The sequence below is a fragment of the Amphiura filiformis genome, chromosome 7 (assembly GCF_039555335.1).
Source record: "Amphiura filiformis chromosome 7, Afil_fr2py, whole genome shotgun sequence".
Lineage (NCBI taxonomy): Eukaryota > Metazoa > Echinodermata > Ophiuroidea > Amphilepidida > Amphiuridae > Amphiura > Amphiura filiformis.
This window is the reverse complement of record NC_092634.1, coordinates 24,630,363-24,655,893: the sequence shown is the minus strand read 5'-3', so window position 1 is coordinate 24,655,893 and position 25,531 is coordinate 24,630,363. Positions and strand designations below refer to the sequence as shown.

General features: G+C 33.5%; 1 protein-coding gene across 1 annotated transcript in view; it reads left to right on the top strand.

Moving 5' to 3' along the window:
* Positions 1-25,098, top strand: part of LOC140156933 (L-amino-acid oxidase-like) — a 58,036-nt gene extending 32,938 nt beyond the window's left edge. Inside the window, exon 7 of the mRNA XM_072179974.1 lies at positions 22,690-25,098. Within this exon, the coding sequence (XP_072036075.1) occupies positions 22,690-22,915 (226 nt within the window). The 3' untranslated portion in view covers positions 22,916-25,098. The remainder of the gene's footprint in view (positions 1-22,689) is intronic.
* Positions 25,099-25,531: the final 433 nt, after the last annotated feature.

Here is a 25,531-nt window from a genome sequence, read left to right as displayed (position 1 = left end):
TTTTTTTTTTTTTTTAGTAAACTAGAGACAGTTTCTAGTCATTTCACAAGATTTCATCCCTCTGCGACATTCCGTTCGGAAGAAATGAGGCTCTAAAATCAGCTCCGAATCACCAAACGACCCAAATTTCAACGTGTTTATCAACATGCAGAAGTTTGCAGAGGTTGGACACAAAATTGAATGTTTTATGCAAAAAGATAGTCTTTAATTTTAATTTTTTAATTGTGAAAAGTACTTTATGTGTGTACAAATATTTTGAATACCTTAAACATAGGCCTATTTACAAAATTGAGTCAAATTACCCCCCCCTCTCGTTCTCTATCTTCAAACTAGGCCTACTTTTATTTTGGCATTTTAAGCAAAAATACAAGTTTTATACGTTATTCTGATTTGGTATAAATCTATAGCAAAAGCGCTCATATAAGTAGATTTTGATGCTTTTCTTAACGTCAGAGACTTGTATTTTTGGATAAATAAAAAAATTTATTGCTAAAACTAATCACAAACGTTATTTCAAGCATTTGCGAATGAAATAAAATGATTTATTATTAAGATTTCCGCCCTTATTCTATGTTTTTTTGTAAAAATGCGCGTACATAGCAACACACTTTAAAAGCCGCTTATAAGAGAGCGCACCACCAATGATTGCGCCATTGGATAACACAGGAAAATACGCACGTTTGGATGGCGTTTTGTCACTGCAAAAACGTAATATAGATCAAAAGTTTGGTATCAAATTAAAGCTTATCACGTGTAGAATATTATTCTTTTAACAGAATATATTGGTGACCATCTACTTTTTTTGCTATTTGGCCGCAAAGCAAAAAGGTGCAAATTTAACCCTAAAAATCACTCAATTTTTGAAACCGGATGTTGTTCAAATTCGCGCCAAAACTTCACCTCTGAAATAAAATATTGGGATTTTTCTCCGATTCTTTCATGCAGACACTTGTCGGAAGCAAATGAGCTGAAAACGAGCGAATTTTGACAATATCTATAGAAAATAAAGCCGCAACAAGCTGAAATAAGCGGTGGACTATTTTAACCGAATTTCACTGGTACATAGATCGTGGAGTGCTTTGGTGGTGCGCCCTCTTATAAACGTCATTAGTTATCAAAATCCATTTTTTTACATTTTGAAGTAAACTAGAGACAGTTTCTAGTCATTTCCCAAGATTTCATCCCTCTGCGACATTCCGTTCGGAAGAAATGAGGCTCTAAAATCAGCTCCGAATCACCAAACGACCCAAATTTCAACGTGTTTATCAACATGCAGAAGTTTGCAGAGGTTGGACACAAAATTGAATGTTTTATGCAAAAAGATAGTCTTTAATTTTAATTTTTTTAATTGTGAAAAGTACTTTATGTGTGTACAAATATTTTGAATACCTTAAACATAGGCCTATTTACAAAATTGAGTCAAATTACCCCCCTCTCGTTCTCTATCTTCAAACTAGGCCTACTTTTATTTTGGCATTTTAAGCAAAAATACAAGTTTTATACGTTATTCTGATTGGGTATAAATCTATAGCAAAAGCGCTCATATAAGTAGATTTTGATGCTTTTCTTAACGTCAGAGACTTGTATTTTGGATAAATAAAAAAATTTATTGCTAAAACTAATCACAAACGTTATTTCAAGCATTTGCGAATGAAATAAAATGATTTATTAAGATTTCCGCCCTTATTCTATGTTTTTTTTTTTTAAAAATGCGCGTACATAGCAACACACTTTAAAAGCCGCTTATAAACGTCATTAGTTATCAAAATCCATTTTTTTACATTTTGAAGTAAACTAGAGACAGTTTCTAGTCATTTCCCAAGATTTCATCCCTCTGCGACATTCCGTTCGGAAGAAATGAGGCTCTAAAATCAGCTCCGAATCACCAAACGACCCAAATTTCAACGTGTTTATCAACATGCAGAAGTTTGCAGAGGTTGGACACAAAATTGAATGTTTTATGCAAAAGATAGTCTTTAATTTTAATTTTTTAATTGTGAAAAGTACTTTATGTGTGTACAAATATTTTGAATACCTTAAACATAGGCCTATTTACAAATTGAGTCAAATTACCCCCCCTCTCGTTCTCTATCTTCAAACTAGGCCTACTTTTATTTTGGCATTTTAAGCAAAAATACAAGTTTTATACGTTATTCTGATTGGGTATAAATCTATAGCAAAAGCGCTCATATAAGTAGATTTTTGATGCTTTTCTTAACGTCAGAGACTTGTATTTTTGGATAAATAAAAAAAATTTATTGCTAAAACTAATCACAAACGTTATTTCAAGCATTTGCGAATGAAATAAAATGATTTATTAAGATTTCCGCCCTTATTCTATGTTTTTTTTGTAAAAATGCGCGTACATAGCAACACACTTTAAAAGCCGCTTATAAGAGAGCGCACCACCAATGATTGCGCCATTGGATAACACAGGAAAATACGCACGTTTGGATGGCGTTTTGTCACTGCAAAAACGTAATATAGATCAAAAGTTTGGTATCAAATTAAAGCTTATCACGTGTAGAATATTATTCTTTTAACAGAATATATTGGTGACCATCTACTTTTTTTGCTATTTGGCCGCAAAGAAAAAAAGGTGCAAATTTAACCCTAAAAAATCACTCAATTTTTGAAACCGGATGTTGTTCAAATTCGCGCCAAAACTTCACCTCTGAAATAAAATATTGGGATTTTTTCTCCGATTCTTTCATGCAGACACTTGTCGGAAGCAAATGAGCTGAAAACGAGCGAATTTTGACAATATCTATAGAAAATAAAGCCGCAACAAGCTGAAATAAGCGGTGGACTATTTTAACCGAATTTCACTGGTACATAGATCGTGGAGTGCTTTGGTGGTGCGCCCTCTTATAAACGTCATTAGTTATCAAAATCCATTTTTTACATTTTGAAGTAAACTAGAGACAGTTTCTAGTCATTTCCCAAGATTTCATCCCTCTGCGACATTCCGTTCGGAAGAAATGAGGCTCTAAAAATCAGCTCCGAATCACCAAACGACCCAAATTTCAACGTGTTTATCAACATGCAGAAGTTTGCAGAGGTTGGACACAAAATTGAATGTTTTATGCAAAAAGATAGTCTTTAATTTTAATTTTTTAATTGTGAAAAGTACTTTATGTGTGTACAAATATTTTGAATACCTTAAACATAGGCCTATTTACAAAATTGAGTCAAATTACCCCCCTCTCGTTCTCTATCTTCAAACTAGGCCTACTTTTATTTTGGCATTTTAAGCAAAAATACAAGTTTTATACGTTATTCTGATTTGGTATAAATCTATAGCAAAAGCGCTCATATAAGTAGATTTTGATGCTTTTCTTAACGTCAGAGACTTGTATTTTTGGATAAATAAAAAAATTTATTGCTAAAACTAATCACAAACGTTATTTCAAGCATTTGCGAATGAAATAAAATGATTTATTAAGATTTCCGCCCTTATTCTATGTTTTTTTGTAAAAATGCGCGTACATAGCAACACACTTTAAAAGCCGCTTATAAGAGAGCGCACCACCAATGATTGCGCCATTGGATAACACAGGAAAATACGCACGTTTGGATGGCGTTTTGTCACTGCAAAAACGTAATATAGATCAAAAGTTTGGTATCAAATTAAAGCTTATCACGTGTAGAATATTATTCTTTTAACAGAATATATTGGTGACCATCTACTTTTTTTGCTATTTGGCCGCAAAGAAAAAAAGGTGCAAATTTAACCCTAAAAAATCACTCAATTTTTGAAACCGGATGTTGTTCAAATTCGCGCCAAAACTTCACCTCTGAAATAAAATATTGGGATTTTTTCTCCGATTCTTTCATGCAGACACTTGTCGGAAGCAAATGAGCTGAAAACGAGCGAATTTTGACAATATCTATAGAAAATAAAGCCGCAACAAGCTGAAATAAGCGGTGGACTATTTTAACCGAATTTCACTGGTACATAGATCGTGGAGTGCTTTGGTGGTGCGCCCTCTTATAAACGTCATTAGTTATCAAAATCCATTTTTTACATTTTGAAGTAAACTAGAGACAGTTTCTAGTCATTTCCCAAGATTTCATCCCTCTGCGACATTCCGTTCGGAAGAAATGAGGCTCTAAAATCAGCTCCGAATCACCAAACGACCCAAATTTCAACGTGTTTATCAACATGCAGAAGTTTGCAGAGGTTGGACACAAAATTGAATGTTTTATGCAAAAAGATAGTCTTTAATTTTAATTTTTTAATTGTGAAAAGTACTTTATGTGTGTACAAATATTTTGAATACCTTAAACATAGGCCTATTTACAAAATTGAGTCAAATTACCCCCCCCTCTCGTTCTCTATCTTCAAACTAGGCCTACTTTTATTTTGGCATTTTAAGCAAAAATACAAGTTTTATACGTTATTCTGATTTGGTATAAATCTATAGCAAAAGCGCTCATATAAGTAGATTTTGATGCTTTTCTTAACGTCAGAGACTTGTATTTTTGGATAAATAAAAAAAATTTATTGCTAAAACTAATCACAAACGTTATTTCAAGCATTTGCGAATGAAATAAAATGATTTATTAAGATTTCCGCCCTTATTCTATGTTTTTTTTGTAAAAATGCGCGTACATAGCAACACACTTTAAAAGCCGCTTATAAGAGAGCGCACCACCAATGATTGCGCCATTGGATAACACAGGAAAATACGCACGTTTGGATGGCGTTTTGTCACTGCAAAACGTAATATAGATCAAAAGTTTGGTATCAAATTAAAGCTTATCACGTGTAGAATATTATTCTTTTAACAGAATATATTGGTGACCATCTACTTTTTTTGCTATTTGGCCGCAAAGAAAAAAGGTGCAAATTTAACCCTAAAAATCACTCAATTTTTGAAACCGGATGTTGTTCAAATTCGCGCCAAAACTTCACCTCTGAAATAAAATATTGGGATTTTTTCTCCGATTCTTTCATGCAGACACTTGTCGGAAGCAAATGAGCTGAAAACGAGCGAATTTTGACAATATCTATAGAAAATAAAGCCGCAACAAGCTGAAATAAGCGGTGGACTATTTTAACCGAATTTCACTGGTACATAGATCGTGGAGTGCTTTGGTGGTGCGCCCTCTTATAAACGTCATTAGTTATCAAAATCCATTTTTTACATTTTGAAGTAAACTAGAGACAGTTTCTAGTCATTTCCCAAGATTTCATCCCTCTGCGACATTCCGTTCGGAAGAAATGAGGCTCTAAAATCAGCTCCGAATCACCAAACGACCCAAATTTCAACGTGTTTATCAACATGCAGAAGTTTGCAGAGGTTGGACACAAAATTGAATGTTTTATGCAAAAAGATAGTCTTTAATTTTAATTTTTTTAATTGTGAAAAGTACTTTATGTGTGTACAAATATTTTGAATACCTTAAACATAGGCCTATTTACAAAATTGAGTCAAATTACCCCCCCCTCTCGTTCTCTATCTTCAAACTAGGCCTACTTTTATTTTGGCATTTTAAGCAAAAATACAAGTTTTATACGTTATTCTGATTTGGTATAAATCTATAGCAAAAGCGCTCATATAAGTAGATTTTGATGCTTTTCTTAACGTCAGAGACTTGTATTTTGGATAAATAAAAAAATTTATTGCTAAAACTAATCACAAACGTTATTTCAAGCATTTGCGAATGAAATAAAATGATTTATTAAGATTTCCGCCCTTATTCTATGTTTTTTTGTAAAAATGCGCGTACATAGCAACACACTTTAAAAGCCGCTTATAAGAGAGCGCACCACCAATGATTGCGCCATTGGATAACACAGGAAAATACGCACGTTTGGATGGCGTTTTGTCACTGCAAAAACGTAATATAGATCAAAAGTTTGGTATCAAATTAAAGCTTATCACGTGTAGAATATTATTCTTTTAACAGAATATATTGGTGACCATCTACTTTTTTGCTATTTGGCCGCAAAGAAAAAAGGTGCAAATTTAACCCTAAAAATCACTCAATTTTTGAAACCGGATGTTGTTCAAATTCGCGCCAAAACTTCACCTCTGAAATAAAATATTGGGATTTTTTCTCCGATTCTTTCATGCAGACACTTGTCGGAAGCAAATGAGCTGAAAACGAGCGAATTTTGACAATATCTATAGAAAATAAAGCCGCAACAAGCTGAAATAAGCGGTGGACTATTTTAACCGAATTTCACTGGTACATAGATCGTGGAGTGCTTTGGTGGTGCGCCCTCTTATAAACGTCATTAGTTATCAAAATCCATTTTTTTACATTTTGAAGTAAACTAGAGACAGTTTCTAGTCATTTCCCAAGATTTCATCCCTCTGCGACATTCCGTTCGGAAGAAATGAGGCTCTAAAAATCAGCTCCGAATCACCAAACGACCCAAATTTCAACGTGTTTATCAACATGCAGAAGTTTGCAGAGGTTGGACACAAAATTGAATGTTTTATGCAAAAAGATAGTCTTTAATTTTAATTTTTTAATTGTGAAAAGTACTTTATGTGTGTACAAATATTTTGAATACCTTAAACATAGGCCTATTTACAAAATTGAGTCAAATTACCCCCCCCTCTCGTTCTCTATCTTCAAACTAGGCCTACTTTTATTTTGGCATTTTAAGCAAAAATACAAGTTTTATACGTTATTCTGATTTGGTATAAATCTATAGCAAAAGCGCTCATATAAGTAGATTTTTGATGCTTTTCTTAACGTCAGAGACTTGTATTTTTGGATAAATAAAAAAAAATTTATTGCTAAAACTAATCACAAACGTTATTTCAAGCATTTGCGAATGAAATAAAATGATTTATTAAGATTTCCGCCCTTATTCTATGTTTTTTTGTAAAAATGCGCGTACATAGCAACACACTTTAAAAGCCGCTTATAAGAGAGCGCACCACCAATGATTGCGCCATTGGATAACACAGGAAAATACGCACGTTTGGATGGCGTTTTGTCACTGCAAAAACGTAATATAGATCAAAAGTTTGGTATCAAATTAAAGCTTATCACGTGTAGAATATTATTCTTTTAACAGAATATATTGGTGACCATCTACTTTTTTTGCTATTTTGCCGCAAAGAAAAAAGGTGCAAATTTAACCCTAAAAAATCACTCAATTTTTGAAACCGGATGTTGTTCAAATTCGCGCCAAAACTTCACCTCTGAAATAAAATATTGGGATTTTTTCTCCGATTCTTTCATGCAGACACTTGTCGGAAGCAAATGAGCTGAAAACGAGCGAATTTTGACAATATCTATAGAAAATAAAGCCGCAACAAGCTGAAATAAGCGGTGGACTATTTTAACCGAATTTCACTGGTACATAGATCGTGGAGTGCTTTGGTGGTGCGCCCTCTTATAAACGTCATTAGTTATCAAAATCCATTTTTTACATTTTGAAGTAAACTAGAGACAGTTTCTAGTCATTTCCCAAGATTTCATCCCTCTGCGACATTCCGTTCGGAAGAAATGAGGCTCTAAAAATCAGCTCCGAATCACCAAACGACCCAAATTTCAACGTGTTTATCAACATGCAGAAGTTTGCAGAGGTTGGACACAAAATTGAATGTTTTATGCAAAAAGATAGTCTTTAATTTTAATTTTTTAATTGTGAAAAGTACTTTATGTGTGTACAAATATTTTGAATACCTTAAACATAGGCCTATTTACAAAATTGAGTCAAATTACCCCCCTCTCGTTCTCTATCTTCAAACTAGGCCTACTTTTATTTTGGCATTTTAAGCAAAAATACAAGTTTTATACGTTATTCTGATTGGGTATAAATCTATAGCAAAAGCGCTCATATAAGTAGATTTTTGATGCTTTTCTTAACGTCAGAGACTTGTATTTTTGGATAAATAAAAAAAAATTTATTGCTAAAACTAATCACAAACGTTATTTCAAGCATTTGCGAATGAAATAAAATGATTTATTAAGATTTCCGCCCTTATTCTATGTTTTTTTTGTAAAAATGCGCGTACATAGCAACACACTTTAAAAGCCGCTTATAAACGTCATTAGTTATCAAAATCCATTTTTTTACATTTTGAAGTAAACTAGAGACAGTTTCTAGTTATTTCCCAAGATTTCATCCCTCTGCGACATTCCGTTCGGAAGAAATGAGGCTCTAAAAATCAGCTCCGAATCACCAAACGACCCAAATTTCAACGTGTTTATCAACATGCAGAAGTTTGCAGAGGTTGGACACAAAATTGAATGTTTTATGCAAAAAGATAGTCTTTAATTTTAATTTTTTTAATTGTGAAAAGTACTTTATGTGTGTACAAATATTTTGAATACCTTAAACATAGGCCTATTTACAAAATTGAGTCAAATTACCCCCCCCCCCCCCCCCTCTCGTTCTCTATCTTCAAACTAGGCCTACTTTTATTTTGGCATTTTAAGCAAAAATACAAGTTTTATACGTTATTCTGATTTGGTATAAATCTATAGCAAAAGCGCTCATATAAGTAGATTTTGATGCTTTTCTTAACGTCAGAGACTTGTATTTTAGATAAATAAAAAAAAATTTATTGCTAAAACTAATCACAAACGTTATTTCAAGCATTTGCGAATGAAATAAAATGATTTATTAAGATTTCCGCCCTTATTCTATGTTTTTTTGTAAAAATGCGCGTACATAGCAACACACTTTAAAAGCCGCTTATAAGAGAGCGCACCACCAATGATTGCGCCATTGGATAACACAGGAAAATACGCACGTTTGGATGGCGTTTTGTCACTGCAAAAACGTAATATAGATCAAAAGTTTGGTATCAAATTAAAGCTTATCACGTGTAGAATATTATTCTTTTAACAGAATATATTGGTGACCATCTACTTTTTTTGCTATTTGGCCGCAAAGAAAAAAGGTGCAAATTTAACCCTAAAAATCACTCAATTTTGAAACCGGATGTTGTTCAAATTCGCGCCAAAACTTCACCTCTGAAATAAAATATTGGGATTTTTTCTCCGATTCTTTCATGCAGACACTTGTCGGAAGCAAATGAGCTGAAAACGAGCGAATTTTGACAATATCTATAGAAAATAAAGCCGCAACAAGCTGAAATAAGCGGTGGACTATTTTAACCGAATTTCACTGGTACATAGATCGTGGAGTGCTTTGGTGGTGCGCCCTCTTATAAACGTCATTAGTTATCAAAATCCATTTTTTACATTTTGAAGTAAACTAGAGACAGTTTCTAGTCATTTCCCAAGATTTCATCCCTCTGCGACATTCCGTTCGGAAGAAATGAGGCTCTAAAAATCAGCTCCGAATCACCAAACGACCCAAATTTCAACGTGTTTATCAACATGCAGAAGTTTGCAGAGGTTGGACACAAAATTGAATGTTTTATGCAAAAAGATAGTCTTTAATTTTAATTTTTTTAATTTTGAAAATTACTTTATGTGTGTACAAATATTTTGAATACCTTAAACATAGGCCTATTTACAAAATTGAGTCAAATTACCCCCCCTCTCGTTCTCTATCTTCAAACTAGGCCTACTTTTATTTTGGCATTTTAAGCAAAAATACAAGTTTTATACGTTATTCTGATTGGGTATAAATCTATAGCAAAAGCGCTCATATAAGTAGATTTTGATGCTTTTCTTAACGTCAGAGACTTGTATTTTGGATAAATAAAAAAATTTATTGCTAAAACTAATCACAAACGTTATTTCAAGCATTTGCGAATGAAATAAAATGATTTATTAAGATTTCCGCCCTTATTCTATGTTTTTTTGTAAAAATGCGCGTACATAGCAACACACTTTAAAAGCCGCTTATAAACGTCATTAGTTATCAAAATCCATTTTATTACATTTTGAAGTAAACGAGAGACAGTTTCTAGTCATTTCCCAAGATTTCATCCCACTGCGACATTCCGTTCGGAAGAAATGAGGCTCTAAAAAATCAGCTCCTGAATCACCAAACGACCCAAATTTCAACGTGTTTATCAACATGCAGAAGTTTAGATATGATGGACATAAAATTGAATGATAAATTCAAAAAGATAGTCTTTAATTTTAATTTTTTAATTGTGAAAAGTACTTTATGTGTGTACAAATATTTTGAATACCTTAAACATAGGCCTATTTACAAAATTGAGTCAAATTACCCCCCTCTCGTTCTCTATCTTCAAACTAGGCCTACTTTTATTTTGGCATTTTAAGCAAAAATACAAGTTTTATACGTTATTCTGATTTGGTATAAATCTATAGCAAAAGCGCTCATATAAGTAGATTTTGATGCTTTTCTTAACGTCAGAGACTTGTATTTTTGGATAAATAAAAAAAATTGTATTGCTAAAACTAATCACAAACGTTATTTCAAGCATTTGCGAATGAAATAAAATGATTTATTAAGATTTCCGCCCTTATTCTATGTTTTTTTTGTAATAATGCGCGTACATAGCAACACACTTTAAAAGCCGCTTATAAGAGAGCGCACCACCAATGATTGCGCCATTGGATAACACAGGAAAATACGCACGTTTGGATGGCGTTTTGTCACTGCAAAAACGTAATATAGATCAAAAGTTTGGTATCAAATTAAAGCTTATCACGTGTAGAATATTATTCTTTTAACAGAATATATTGGTGACCATCTACTTTTTTTGCTATTTGGCCGCAAAGAAAAAAGGTGCAAATTTAACCCTAAAAATCACTCAATTTTTGAAACCGGATGTTGTTCAAATTCGCGCCAAAACTTCACCTCTGAAATAAAATATTGGGATTTTTTCTCCGATTCTTTCATGCAGACACTTGTCGGAAGCAAATGAGCTGAAAACGAGCGAATTTTGACAATATCTATAGAAAATAAAGCCGCAACAAGCTGAAATAAGCGGTGGACTATTTTAACCGAATTTCACTGGTACATAGATCGTGGAGTGCTTTGGTGGTGCGCCCTCTTATAAACGTCATTAGTTATCAAAATCCATTTTTTTATATTTTGAAGTAAACTAGAGACAGTTTCTAGTCATTTCCCAAGATTTCATCCCTCTGCGACATTCCGTTCGGAAGAAATGAGGCTCTAAAAATCAGCTCCGAATCACCAAACGACCCAAATTTCAACGTGTTTATCAACATGCAGAAGTTTGCAGAGGTTGGACACAAAATTGAATGTTTTATGCAAAAAGATAGTCTTTAATTTTAATTTTTTAATTGTGAAAAGTACTTTATGTGTGTACAAATATTTTGAATACCTTAAACATAGGCCTATTTACAAAATTGAGTCAAATTACCCCCCCCTCTCGTTCTCTATCTTCAAACTAGGCCTACTTTTATTTTGGCATTTTAAGCAAAAATACAAGTTTTATACGTTATTCTGATTTGGTATAAATCTATAGCAAAAGCGCTCATATAAGTAGATTTTTGATGCTTTTCTTAACGTCAGAGACTTGTATTTTTGGATAAATAAAAAAAAATTATTGCTAAAACTAATCACAAACGTTATTTCAAGCATTTGCGAATGAAATAAAATGATTTATTAAGATTTCCGCCCTTATTCTATGTTTTTTTGTAAAAATGCGCGTACATAGCAACACACTTTAAAAGCCGCTTATAAGAGAGCGCACCACCAATGAGTGCGCCATTGTATAACAAAGGGAAATACGCACGTTTGGATGGCGTTTTGTCACTGCAAAAAAGTAATATAGAAAAAAAGTTTGGTATCAAATTAAAGCTTATCACGTGTAGAATATTATTCTTTTAACAGAATATATTGGTGACCATCTACTTTTTTTGCTATTTGGCCGCAAAGAAAAAAAGGTGCAAATTTAACCCTAAAAAATCACTCAATTTTTGAAACCGGATGTTGTTCAAATTCGCGCCAAAACTTCACCTCTGAAATAAAATATTGGGATTTTTTCTCCGATTCTTTCATGCAGACACTTGTCGGAAGCAAATGAGCTGAAAACGAGCGAATTTTGACAATATCTATAGAAAATAAAGCCGCAACAAGCTGAAATAAGCGGTGGACTATTTTAACCGAATTTCACTGGTACATAGATCGTGGAGTGCTTTGGTGGTGCGCCCTCTTATAAACGTCATTAGTTATCAAAATCCATTTTTTACATTTTGAAGTAAACTAGAGACAGTTTCTAGTCATTTCCCAAGATTTCATCCCTCTGCGACATTCCGTTCGGAAGAAATGAGGCTCTAAAAATCAGCTCCGAATCACCAAACGACCCAAATTTCAACGTGTTTATCAACATGCAGAAGTTTGCAGAGGTTGGACACAAAATTGAATGTTTTATGCAAAAAGATAGTCTTTAATTTTAATTTTTTAATTGTGAAAAGTACTTTATGTGTGTACAAATATTTTGAATACCTTAAACATAGGCCTATTTACAAAATTGAGTCAAATTACCCCCCCCTCTCGTTCTCTATCTTCAAACTAGGCCTACTTTTATTTTGGCATTTTAAGCAAAAATACAAGTTTTATACGTTATTCTGATTTGGTATAAATCTATAGCAAAAGCGCTCATATAAGTAGATTTTGATGCTTTTCTTAACGTCAGAGACTTGTATTTTTGGATAAATAAAAAAAAATTATTGCTAAAACTAATCACAAACGTTATTTCAAGCATTTGCGAATGAAATAAAATGATTTATTAAGATTTCCGCCCTTATTCTATGTTTTTTTTGTAAAAATGCGCGTACATAGCAACACACTTTAAAAGCCGCTTATAAGAGAGCGCACCACCAATGATTGCGCCATTGGATAACACAGGAAAATACGCACGTTTGGATGGCGTTTTGTCACTGCAAAAACGTAATATAGATCAAAAGTTTGGTATCAAATTAAAGCTTATCACGTGTAGAATATTATTCTTTTAACAGAATATATTGGTGACCATCTACTTTTTTTGCTATTTGGCCGCAAAGAAAAAAGGTGCAAATTTAACCCTAAAAATCACTCAATTTTTGAAACCGGATGTTGTTCAAATTCGCGCCAAAACTTCACCTCTGAAATAAAATATTGGGATTTTTTCTCCGATTCTTTCATGCAGACACTTGTCGGAAGCAAATGAGCTGAAAACGAGCGAATTTTGACAATATCTATAGAAAATAAAGCCGCAACAAGCTGAAATAAGCGGTGGACTATTTTAACCGAATTTCACTGGTACATAGATCGTGGAGTGCTTTGGTGGTGCGCCCTCTTATAAACGTCATTAGTTATCAAAATCCATTTTTTACATTTTGAAGTAAACTAGAGACAGTTTCTAGTCATTTCCCAAGATTTCATCCCTCTGCGACATTCCGTTCGGAAGAAATGAGGCTCTAAAAAAAATCAGCTCCGAATCACCAAACGACCCAAATTTCAACGTGTTTATCAACATGCAGAAGTTTGCAGAGGTTGGACACAAAATTGAATGTTTTATGCAAAAAGATAGTCTTTAATTTTAATTTTTTTAATTGTGAAAAGTACTTTATGTGTGTACAAATATTTTGAATACCTTAAACATAGGCCTATTTACAAAATTGAGTCAAATTACCCCCCTCTCGTTCTCTATCTTCAAACTAGGCCTACTTTTATTTTGGCATTTTAAGCAAAAATACAAGTTTTATACGTTATTCTGATTTGGTATAAATCTATAGCAAAAGCGCTCATATAAGTAGATTTTTGATGCTTTTCTTAACGTCAGAGACTTGTATTTTGGATAAATAAAAAAATTTATTGCTAAAACTAATCACAAACGTTATTTCAAGCATTTGCGAATGAAATAAAATGATTTATTAACACTTCTGCCCTTATTCTATGTTTTTTTGTAAAAATGCGCGTACATAGCAACACACTTTAAAAGCCGCTTATAAGAGAGCGCACCACCAATGATTGCGCCATTGGATAACACAGGAAAATACGCACGTTTGGATGGCGTTTTGTCACTGCAAAAACGTAATATAGATCAAAAGTTTGGTATCAAATTAAAGCTTATCACGTGTAGAATATTATTCTTTTAACAGAATATATTGGTGACCATCTACTTTTTTTGCTATTTGGCCGCAAAGAAAAAAGGTGCAAATTTAACCCTAAAAAATCACTCAATTTTTGAAACCGGATGTTGTTCAAATTCGCGCCAAAACTTCACCTCTGAAATAAAATATTGGGATTTTTTCTCCGATTCTTTCATGCAGACACTTGTCGGAAGCAAATGAGCTGAAAACGAGCGAATTTTGACAATATCTATAGAAAATAAAGCCGCAACAAGCTGAAATAAGCGGTGGACTATTTTAACCGAATTTCACTGGTACATAGATCGTGGAGTGCTTTGGTGGTGCGCCCTCTTATAAACGTCATTAGTTATCAAAATCCATTTTTTACATTTTGAAGTAAACTAGAGACAGTTTCTAGTCATTTCCCAAGATTTCATCCCTCTGCGACATTCCGTTCGGAAGAAATGAGGCTCTAAAATCAGCTCCGAATCACCAAACGACCCAAATTTCAACGTGTGTATCAACATGCAGAAGTTTGCAGAGGTTGGACACAAAATTGAATGTTTTATGCAAAAAGATAGTCTTTAATTTTAATTTTTTAATTGTGAAAAGTACTTTATGTGTGTACAAATATTTTGAATACCTTAAACATAGGCCTATTTACAAAATTGAGTCAAATTACCCCCCTCTCGTTCTCTATCTTCAAACTAGGCCTACTTTTATTTTGGCATTTTAAGCAAAAATACAAGTTTTATACGTTATTCTGATTTGGTATAAATCTATAGCAAAAGCGCTCATATAAGTAGATTTTGATGCTTTTCTTAACGTCAGAGACTTGTATTTTGGATAAATAAAAAAATTTATTGCTAAAACTAATCACAAACGTTATTTCAAGCATTTGCGAATGAAATAAAATGATTTATTAAGATTTCCGCCCTTATTCTATGTTTTTTTTGTAAAATACGCGTACATAGCAACACACTTTAAAAGCCGCTTATAAGAGAGCGCACCACCAATGATTGCGCCATTGGATAACACAGGAAAATACGCACGTTTGGATGGCGTTTTGTCACTGCAAAAACGTAATATAGATCAAAAGTTTGGTATCAAATTAAAGCTTATCACGTGTAGAATATTATTCTTTTAACAGAATATATTGGTGACCATCTACTTTTTTGCTATTTGGCCGCAAAGAAAAAAGGTGCAAATTTAACCCTAAAAAATCACTCAATTTTTGAAACCGGATGTTGTTCAAATTCGCGCCAAAACTTCACCTCTGAAATAAAATATTGGGATTTTTTCTCCGATTCTTTCATGCAGACACTTGTCGGAAGCAAATGAGCTGAAAACGAGCGAATTTTGACAATATCTATAGAAAATAAAGCCGCAACAAGCTGAAATAAGCGGTGGACTATTTTAACCGAATTTCACTGGTACATAGATCGTGGAGTGCTTTGGTGGTGCGCCCTCTTATAAACGTCATTAGTTATCAAAATCCATTTTTTACATTTTGAAGTAAACTAGAGACAGTTTCTAGTCATTTCCCAAGATTTCATCCCTCTGCGACATTCCGTTCGGAAGAAATGAGGCTCTAAAAATCAGCTCCGAATCACCAAACGACCCAAATTTCAACGTGTTTATCAACATGCAGAAGTTTGCAGAGGTTGGACACAAAATTGAATGTTTTATGCAAAAAGATAGTCTTTAATTTTAATTTTTTTAATTGTGAAAAGTACTTTATGTGTGTACAAATATTTTGAATACCTTAAACATAGGCCTATTTACAAAATTGAGTCAAATTACCCCCCTCTCGTTCTCTATCTTCAAACTAGGCCTACTTTTATTTTGGCATTTTAAGCAAAAATACAAGTTTTATACGTTATTCTGATTGGGTATAAATCTATAGCAAAAGCGCTCATATAAGTAGATTTTTGATGCTTTTCTTAACGTCAGAGACTTGTATTTTTGGATAAATAAAAAAAAATTTATTGCTAAAACTAATCACAAACGTTATTTCAAGCATTTGCGAATGAAATAAAATGATTTATTAAGATTTCCGCCCTTATTCTATGTTTTTTTTGTAAAAATGCGCGTACATAGCAACACACTTTAAAAGCCGCTTATAAACGTCATTAGTTATCAAAATCCATTTTTTTACATTTTGAAGTAAACTAGAGACAGTTTCTAGTCATTTCCCAAGATTTCATCCTCTGCGACATTCCGTTCGGAAGAAATGAGGCTCTAAAAATCAGCTCCGAATCACCAAACGACCCAAATTTCAACGTGTTTATCAACATGCAGAAGTTTGCAGAGGTTGGACACAAAATTGAATGTTTTATGCAAAAGATAGTCTTTAATTTTAATTTTTTAATTGTGAAAAGTACTTTATGTGTGTACAAATATTTTGAATACCTTAAACATAGGCCTATTTACAAAATTGAGTCAAATTACCCCCCTCTCGTTCTCTATCTTCAAACTAGGCCTACTTTTATTTTGGCATTTTAAGCAAAAATACAAGTTTTATACGTTATTCTGATTGGGTATAAATCTATAGCAAAAGCGCTCATATAAGTAGATTTTTGATGCTTTTCTTAACGTCAGAGACTTGTATTTTTGGATAAATAAAAAAAAATTTATTGCTAAAACTAATCACAAACGTTATTTCAAGCATTTGCGAATGAAATAAAATGATTTATTAAGATTTCCGCCCTTATTCTATGTTTTTTTTGTAAAAATGCGCGTACATAGCAACACACTTTAAAAGCCGCTTATAAACGTCATTAGTTATCAAAATCCATTTTTTACATTTTGAAGTAAACTAGAGACAGTTTCTAGTCATTTCCCAAGATTTCATCCCTCTGCGACATTCCGTTCGGAAGAAATGAGGCTCTAAAAATCAGCTCCGAATCACCAAACGACCCAAATTTCAACGTGTTTATCAACATGCAGAAGTTTGCAGAGGTTGGACACAAAATTGAATGTTTTATGCAAAAAGATAGTCTTTAATTTTAATTTTTTTAATTGTGAAAAGTACTTTATGTGTGTACAAATATTTTGAATACCTTAAACATAGGCCTATTTACAAAATTGAGTCAAATTACCCCCCCCCTCTCGTTCTCTATCTTCAAACTAGGCCTACTTTTATTTTGGCATTTTAAGCAAAAATACAAGTTTTATACGTTATTCTGATTGGGTATAAATCTATAGCAAAAGCGCTCATATAAGTAGATTTTTGATGCTTTTCTTAACGTCAGAGACTTGTATTTTGGATAAATAAAAAAATTTATTGCTAAAACTAATCACAAACGTTATTTCAAGCATTTGCGAATGAAATAAAATGATTTATTAAGATTTCCGCCCTTATTCTATGTTTTTTTGTAAAAATGCGCGTACATAGCAACACACTTTAAAAGCCGCTTATAAGAGAGCGCACCACCAATGATTGCGCCATTGGATAACACAGGAAAATACGCACGTTTGGATGGCGTTTTGTCACTGCAAAAACGTAATATAGATCAAAAGTTTGGTATCAAATTAAAGCTTATCACGTGTAGAATATTATTCTTTTAACAGAATATATTGGTGACCATCTACTTTTTTTGCTATTTGGCCGCAAAGAAAAAAGGTGCAAATTTAACCCTAAAAATCACTCAATTTTTGAAACCGGATGTTGTTCAAATTCGCGCCAAAACTTCACCTCTGAAATAAAATATTGGGATTTTTTCTCCGATTCTTTCATGCAGACACTTGTCGGAAGCAAATGAGCTGAAAACGAGCGAATTTTGACAATATCTATAGAAAATAAAGCCGCAACAAGCTGAAATAAGCGGTGGACTATTTTAACCGAATTTCACTGGTACATAGATCGTGGAGTGATTGGGTGGTGCGCCCTCTTATAAACGTCATTAGTTATCAAAGTCCATTTTTTACATTTTGAAGTAAACTAGAGACAGTTTCTAGTCATTTCCCAAGATTTCATCCCTCTGCGACATTCCGTTCGGAAGAAATGAGGCTCTAAAAATCAGCTCCGAATCACCAAACGACCCAAATTTCAACGTGTTTATCAACATGCAGAAGTTTGCAGAGGTTGGACACAAAATTGAATGTTTTATGCAAAAGATAGTCTTTAATTTTAATTTTTTAATTGTGAAAAGTACTTTATGTGTGTACAAATATTTTGAATACCTTAAACATAGGCCTATTTACAAAATTGAGTCAAATTACCCCCCCCTCTCGTTCTCTATCTTCAAACTAGGCCTACTTTTATTTTGGCATTTTAAGCAAAAATACAAGTTTTATACGTTATTCTGATTTGGTATAAATCTATAGCAAAAGCGCTCATATAAGTAGATTTTTGATGCTTTTCTTAACGTCAGAGACTTGTATTTTTGGATAAATAAAAAAAATTTATTGCTAAAACTAATCACAAACGTTATTTCAAGCATTTGCGAATGAAATAAAATGATTTATTAAGATTTCCGCCCTTATTCTATGTTTTTTTTGTAAAAATGCGCGTACATAGCAACACACTTTAAAAGCCGCTTATAAGAGAGCGCACCACCAATGATTGCGCCATTGGATAACACAGGAAAATACGCACGTTTGGATGGCGTTTTGTCACTGCAAAAACGTAATATAGATCAAAAGTTTGGTATCAAATTAAAGCTTATCACGTGTAGAATATTATTCTTTTAACAGAATATATTGGTGACCATCTACTTTTTTTTGCTAATTGGCCGCAAAGAAAAAAGGTGCAAATTTAACCCTAAAAATCACTCAATTTTTGAAACCGGATGTTGTTCAAATTCGCGCCAAAACTTCACCTCTGAAATAAAATATTGGGATTTTTTCTCCGATTCTTTCATGCAGACACTTGTCGGAAGCAAATGAGCTGAAAACGAGCGAATTTTGACAATATCTATAGAAAATAAAGCCGCAACAAGCTGAAATAAGCGGTGGACTATTTTAACCGAATTTCACTGGTACATAGATCGTGGAGTGCTTTGGTGGTGCGCCCTCTTATAAACGTCATTAGTTATCAAAATCCATTTTTTACATTTTGAAGTAAACTAGAGACAGTTTCTAGTCATTTCCCAAGATTTCATCCCTCTGCGACATTCCGTTCGGAAGAAATGAGGCTCTAAAATCAGCTCCGAATCACCAAACGACCCAAATTTCAACGTGTTTATCAACATGCAGAAGTTTGCAGAGGTTGGACACAAAATTGAATGTTTTATGCAAAAAGATAGTCTTTAATTTTAATTTTTTAATTGTGAAAAGTACTTTATGTGTGTACAAATATTTTGAATACCTTAAACATAGGCCTATTTACAAAATTGAGTCAAATTACCCCCCTCTCGTTCTCTATCTTCAAACTAGGCCTACTTTTATTTTGGCATTTTAAGCAAAAATACAAGTTTTATACGTTATTCTGATTGGGTATAAATCTATAGCAAAAGCGCTCATATAAGTAGATTTTTGATGCTTTTCTTAACGTCAGAGACTTGTATTTTGGATAAATAAAAAAATTTATTGCTAAAACTAATCACAAACGTTATTTCAAGCATTTGCGAATGAAATAAAATGATTTATTAAGATTTCCGCCCTTATTCTATGTTTTTTTGTAAAATGCGCGTACATAGCAACACACTTTAAAAGCCGCTTATAAGAGAGCGCACCACCAATGATTGCGCCATTGGATAACACAGGAAAATACGCACGTTTGGATGGCGTTTGTCACTGCAAAAACATAATATAGATCAAAAGTTTGGTATCAAATTAAAGCTTATCACGTGTAGAATATTATTCTTTTAACAGAATATATTGGTGACCATCTACTTTTTTTGCTATTTGGCCGCAAAGAAAAAAGGTGCAAATTTAACCCTAAAAATCACTCAATTTTTGAAACCGGATGTTGTTCAAATTCGCGCCAAAACTTCACCTCTGAAATAAAATATTGGGATTTTTTCTCCGATTCTTTCATGCAGACACTTGTCGGAAGCAAATGAGCTGAAAACGAGCGAATTTTGACAATATCTATAGAAAATAAAGCCGCAACAAGCTGAAATAAGCGGTGGACTATTTTAACCGAATTTCACTGGTACATAGATCGTGGAGTGCTTTGGTGGTGCGCCCTCTTATAAACGTCATTAGTTATCAAAATCCTTTTTTTTTTTACATTTTGAAGTAAACTAGAGACAGTTTCTAGTCATTTCCCAAGATTTCATCCCTCTGCGACATTCCGTTCGGAAGAAATGAGGCTCTAAAAATCAGCTCCGAATCACCAAACGACCCAAATTTCAACGTGTTTATCAACATGCAGAAGTTTGCAGAGGTTGGACACAAAATTGAATGTTTTATGCAAAAAGATAGTCTTTAATTTTAATTTTTATAATTGTGAAAAGTACTTTATGTGTGTACAAATATTTTGAATACCTTAAACATAGGCCTATTTACAAAATTGAGTCAAATTACCCCCCCTCTCGTTCTCTATCTTCAAACTAGGCCTACTTTTATTTTGGCATTTTAAGCAAAAATACAAGTTTTATACGTTATTCTGATTTGGTATAAATCTATAGCAAAAGCGCTCATATAAGTAGATTTTTGATGCTTTTCTTAACGTCAGAGACTTGTATTTTTTTATAAATAAAAAAATATATTGCTAAAACTAATCACAAACGTTATTTCAAGCATTTGCGAATGAAATAAAATGATTTATTAAGATTTCCGCCCTTATTCTATGTTCTTTTTTTTTTTTTTGCGTACATAGCAACACACTTTAAAAGCCGCTTATAAGAGAGCGCACCACCAATGATTGCGCCATTGATAACACAGGAAAATACGCACGTTTGGATGGCGTTTTGTCACTGCAAAAACGTAATATAGATCAAAAGTTTGGTATCAAATTAAAGCTTATCACGTGTAGAATATTATTCTTTTAACAGAATATATTGGTGACCATCTACTTTTTTGCTATTTGGCCGCAAAGAAAAAGGTGCAAATTTAACCCTAAAAATCACTCAATTTTTGAAACCGGATGTTGTTCAAATTCGCGCCAAAACTTCACCTCTGAAATAAAATATTGGGATTTTTTCTCCGATTCTTTCATGCAGACACTTGTCGGAAGCAAATGAGCTGAAAACGAGCGAATTTTGACAATATCTATAGAAAATAAAGCCGCAACAAGCTGAAATAAGCGGTGGACTATTTTAACCGAATTTCACTGGTACATAGATCGTGGAGTGCTTTGGTGGTGCGCCCTCTCTAACTTTTCTTCGCATGTTTGACCTCTGTGGGGAAATTCCCACTATGTAGTCTCATTCATATTACTTGTGCACGCTAAGCGCAATAGGACGTTAATAGGACGTGACCTGAGATCGTACGTAATGATACTAATAAATATTTATACTTTTGGGCTTTAAAATGGCTGAAAAATGTCTTTTTTTCTAAATTCTTGCAAATATTGCAAAAAGCAACAATAAAAATTAGGTTTACTATGCACAGTTGAAGTAGAATTGTCATAAGGAATTACTTTCTGCCTCAAAATAGATCACGTGTCATCATGGGTCAAGGACGAATAAATAAAATGGCGTGCCATTTAAAACCATATTAATTATACGAGCTAGCTCGACTTTCTACCAGAATTGACTCAAAATAGACTATAAAAATAGTCTATTTCAGAAGAAAATGGAATATCTAAACTGCAGGCACTCTGAGGAAAAACAATGTGAGTATAAATATCAGAATTACCCCAGAAACCGACGTTTTTCACGAAACATCTAGACTGCCAATTTACGAGAAACAATTTTCTCGCTTTTTTACATGTGTCTCACTGTGTTTATATCACTTGCAAACTTCGGTAGCAACCAAAATATACACATAGAGTGACTTGAATAAAATTCGGTTGTAATGCGCATAATGTTTGCAAGAAATGCCGACGGTCAGACCAAAATTTTGAGCATGTCATTGTGAAAAACGATTCTTAATGCGAAAACATACATAAAACCGACAGAAAACAGCAAAATGGGAAGACAAATTCAAGTGTAATATTTAAATGGAAAACTCGCAGGTGCTAAAACCATACTGAAATTTTGTGTGTATGTATGTATAATAACTGTCCAACAGCGATTGTTTCTGACATTTCTCTTTAATGAAAATGTGCAAAAACCGATTTTTCACTAATTTGCCCCAAAAATCTGACCAGATATAAAAGTTAGTAAAAAAGAGTATACATGGCATGTACTGACCCATGGCAGTTATCACACATGATAATGAGTGTAGGGCATCTTTACTTTTCGACAGGGGCTACCCTGACCAACGTCGCTACCCCAGCCCTTAAGTAAATTCTGAAAAACATCAAAAAGTTTTGTTCGTTAATCAGGAAAATATGAGTTTAAGTACCTTTCGTTCTAGAAGATTTTTTTTGTTACCGTAAATTCCGCACCCTGGCACTCTTTTAACACTGCGCAATATACATTTCTCAAGAAAGAAAAATTAATGTTCTTAGAAAATGTATGTCTTCTTTTGTGAATTATATTTAATGGGTTTTTTTTAAAATATATTTTGGCCTGTGTTTACGCTTTATATTGGGTATGATTAATTTGTAATAGGCTCAGCTTTGGGTGAAATCCGTATCCCAACCAAACTCACTTAGAAGTTAATAATGCCAATATTTAAATAACTATTTTTTTGTTGATTACGTTTGCTGTTACAACAATATTTTGTTATTTGATTATTCCACAGGCATTATGAGATTGTCGGAGGCACTGATCTGCTTCCTAGAGCTTTCGTACCGTTATTGCAAGACGACATCGTTTACAACGCTAGAGTGAATCATATAGAACATGGCAATGGGTCTGTCGTTGCACACTATCGCTCTTCAGGAAAAGATGTCCAAATATCAGGATCGAGACTTTCTGCTAACAACAGCGACTGCCACATCAACTGCTTTCATCAAATTCACACCTGAACTAGACTCTGATAAACGCGAAGCGTTCCGCAATATTCATTACGCCGGAGCTAACAAAATTGCTCTTGCTTTTGAGAAGCCATTTTGGAAAGACGAAGGTATACGTGGAGGAAGCTCAATAACTGATTCGATATCGGCTACTATATTTTACCCGAGTCACGAGTTCGAATCCGGTCTGGGAGTTCTTATAGCATCTTATACAGGAATAGATTTTTCCAATAAGTTTCTTGGTCTTACAGATGATGAATGTCTATCCCAGGCTCTGGACGATCTCACCAAAGTTCATGGAGATTATATCAGGGACCTTTATATAGTAGGGGTCGTTAAAAGATGGTCCTTGGATCCTTACAGCATTGGAGCTTATGCTTCTGCCACACCTTACCAGTTAACGAAATTCCTAACGCCAATCGTACGTCCTACGAATGAGCTCTTCTTTGCAGGTGAACACACAAATTTTCCTCATGGCTGGATGAATACGTCGATTAAATCTGCGATAGATGCAGTGAATTGCATGATTACCAAACGTTGTTATCCAAACATCAAACGGTCTGACTAAAATGGGTATTTTACATGTAAAATTTATGGTAATTGGGATTAATAGACAGGACAACCAGAATAGAGGCCAGACCCATGAAAAGGTTTGTGCCTTTAGACAGATGTTGGAAATTGACAAATTACATTGCAAAATATTCAAAGTCTGTAGAATATTTTTTTGCTATGTAGTCAAATGTGTGACCCGCACGCTCTATTCTATTTCCAAGGCAACGGTCACCAGGGCCGGAGTTATCATTGGGCCAGATAGGCCCGATTCCAGGGCCTCCAAATTTTTGCCATGTACGTCTTCCTTTAAAGCCTAAAAACACTATGCTTTTGGGCCAAAATAGGGTACAATAGCAAAATTCACTTACACTTTGGGCTAAAATAGTCTGAAATTAACATTTTTTCGCGCGCAAATGTCATAGTAACATTTATGCTCGTCTTCTAATTTGTAATGCTCCCGCCGCCACTGTCAATCGTATGCCTAATAACGAAAACTTCCTCACGGTGAGTTTGAGGAACCCCAATTTTTGTCTGGCACTGGGCCCCAAAAAGGTAAATTCGGCCCTGACATTCACCCCATTGAAAGTTTTTTAACTAGCTATTTCTTTAAATAGCTGAAACTATATAGAGTGAAACTTCATATTTAGTGTGCAGAATAGATAATGACACATGGATATTATTATCTATCTACCAGAAAATCATCACTAATTTCAATGCATTTGATGTTTGAGTGAAAATGTAATGTTTTGGTGATTTTTTTCCAGTTTTGACCAAAAAATGTAATTTTTGGAAGGGATTGTTGTAATGATATATGTGTCATTGCAAGTATATCAATTTATTGAGATGGATATTTGGACCATGTTTTTACTGTTTTGGGGCATTTTGGGCCAAAAATAGAACCCCTGCCCTTTTCATGATTTTTAATAATTTATTGCATTACAAAGGTTTGTATACACTTTATATTATTGATATATATACTAGACTGATTTAGTTTTAAGCTATTAGGAGAATTACAAGAGGAGGCAGTTTCCATGGCAACAGCAATTTATTCTAATTTTTTAAGGTAATTTGCCCAGTAAGTAATTTAATAAAGTTTGTAGTCAAATTGTAATAATAGTATTATATGAATAACAAAAATTAACATTGTTCAGAATATCTTGATTGTATAATATTGGTTTCATTTGTAGTTAAAAAGTCTGAAATTATGACGTTTAATTTAACCATGCTGTAGATTACTCGTGTGCTAAGAATGTTGAAAACAATGATTATCAGCTACCTTCGACTATATTTATAAATACGTTTTATAAATACGCACGTGCCCCTTGGGTACGACATAACAAGACCAGCATGCGTGACCAAATCCTCATGCCATTAAGGGCTGGGGTATGAACGTTTGGAGAGTATGTATTTTGGGACATTAGAGCACATCAGACATATCGAATTGCATTCTGAATACGAAGAATGTCATTCTGATATCAAATAATTTTGATTTTTTGAAATTCGCAATTTGATACACATTTTATGGCAAATCATTAAAAATTGATATTTTTGATATTTAACAGTACTTGAAGTAAACTTTTTAAATCTGATGATTTATACTTAAAGTGTATGTAGGTGGAATGAAAAGCCGACGATCAATTGAAAATTTTGACCTTTCGTATTGAAGATATGGATTTTTTTCCCAAAACACCAAAAAAAATTAGGTCTTTTTGGGAAAAAATCCATATCTTCAATATGAAAGGTCAAAATTTTCAATTGACCGTCGGCTTTTCATCCCTGCTACATACACTTTAAGAATATATCATTAGATTTATATAATTTACTTCGAGGATTGAATATGTGATACAGCACGAATGAGCCGTAAATGTCCTCAATTGTATTCTGAGTTACAGTGTAAAATGGGCATGAAGGTCGTATTCATAGGTACCTCAATTTGGTGCTACGTGTACCTCATTTAATGAGATACACGTAGCACCAAATTGAAATACCTATGAATATGACCTTCATGCCCATTTTACACTGTAACTCAGAATACAATTGAGGACATTTACTGCTCATTCGTGCTGTACGGTCACA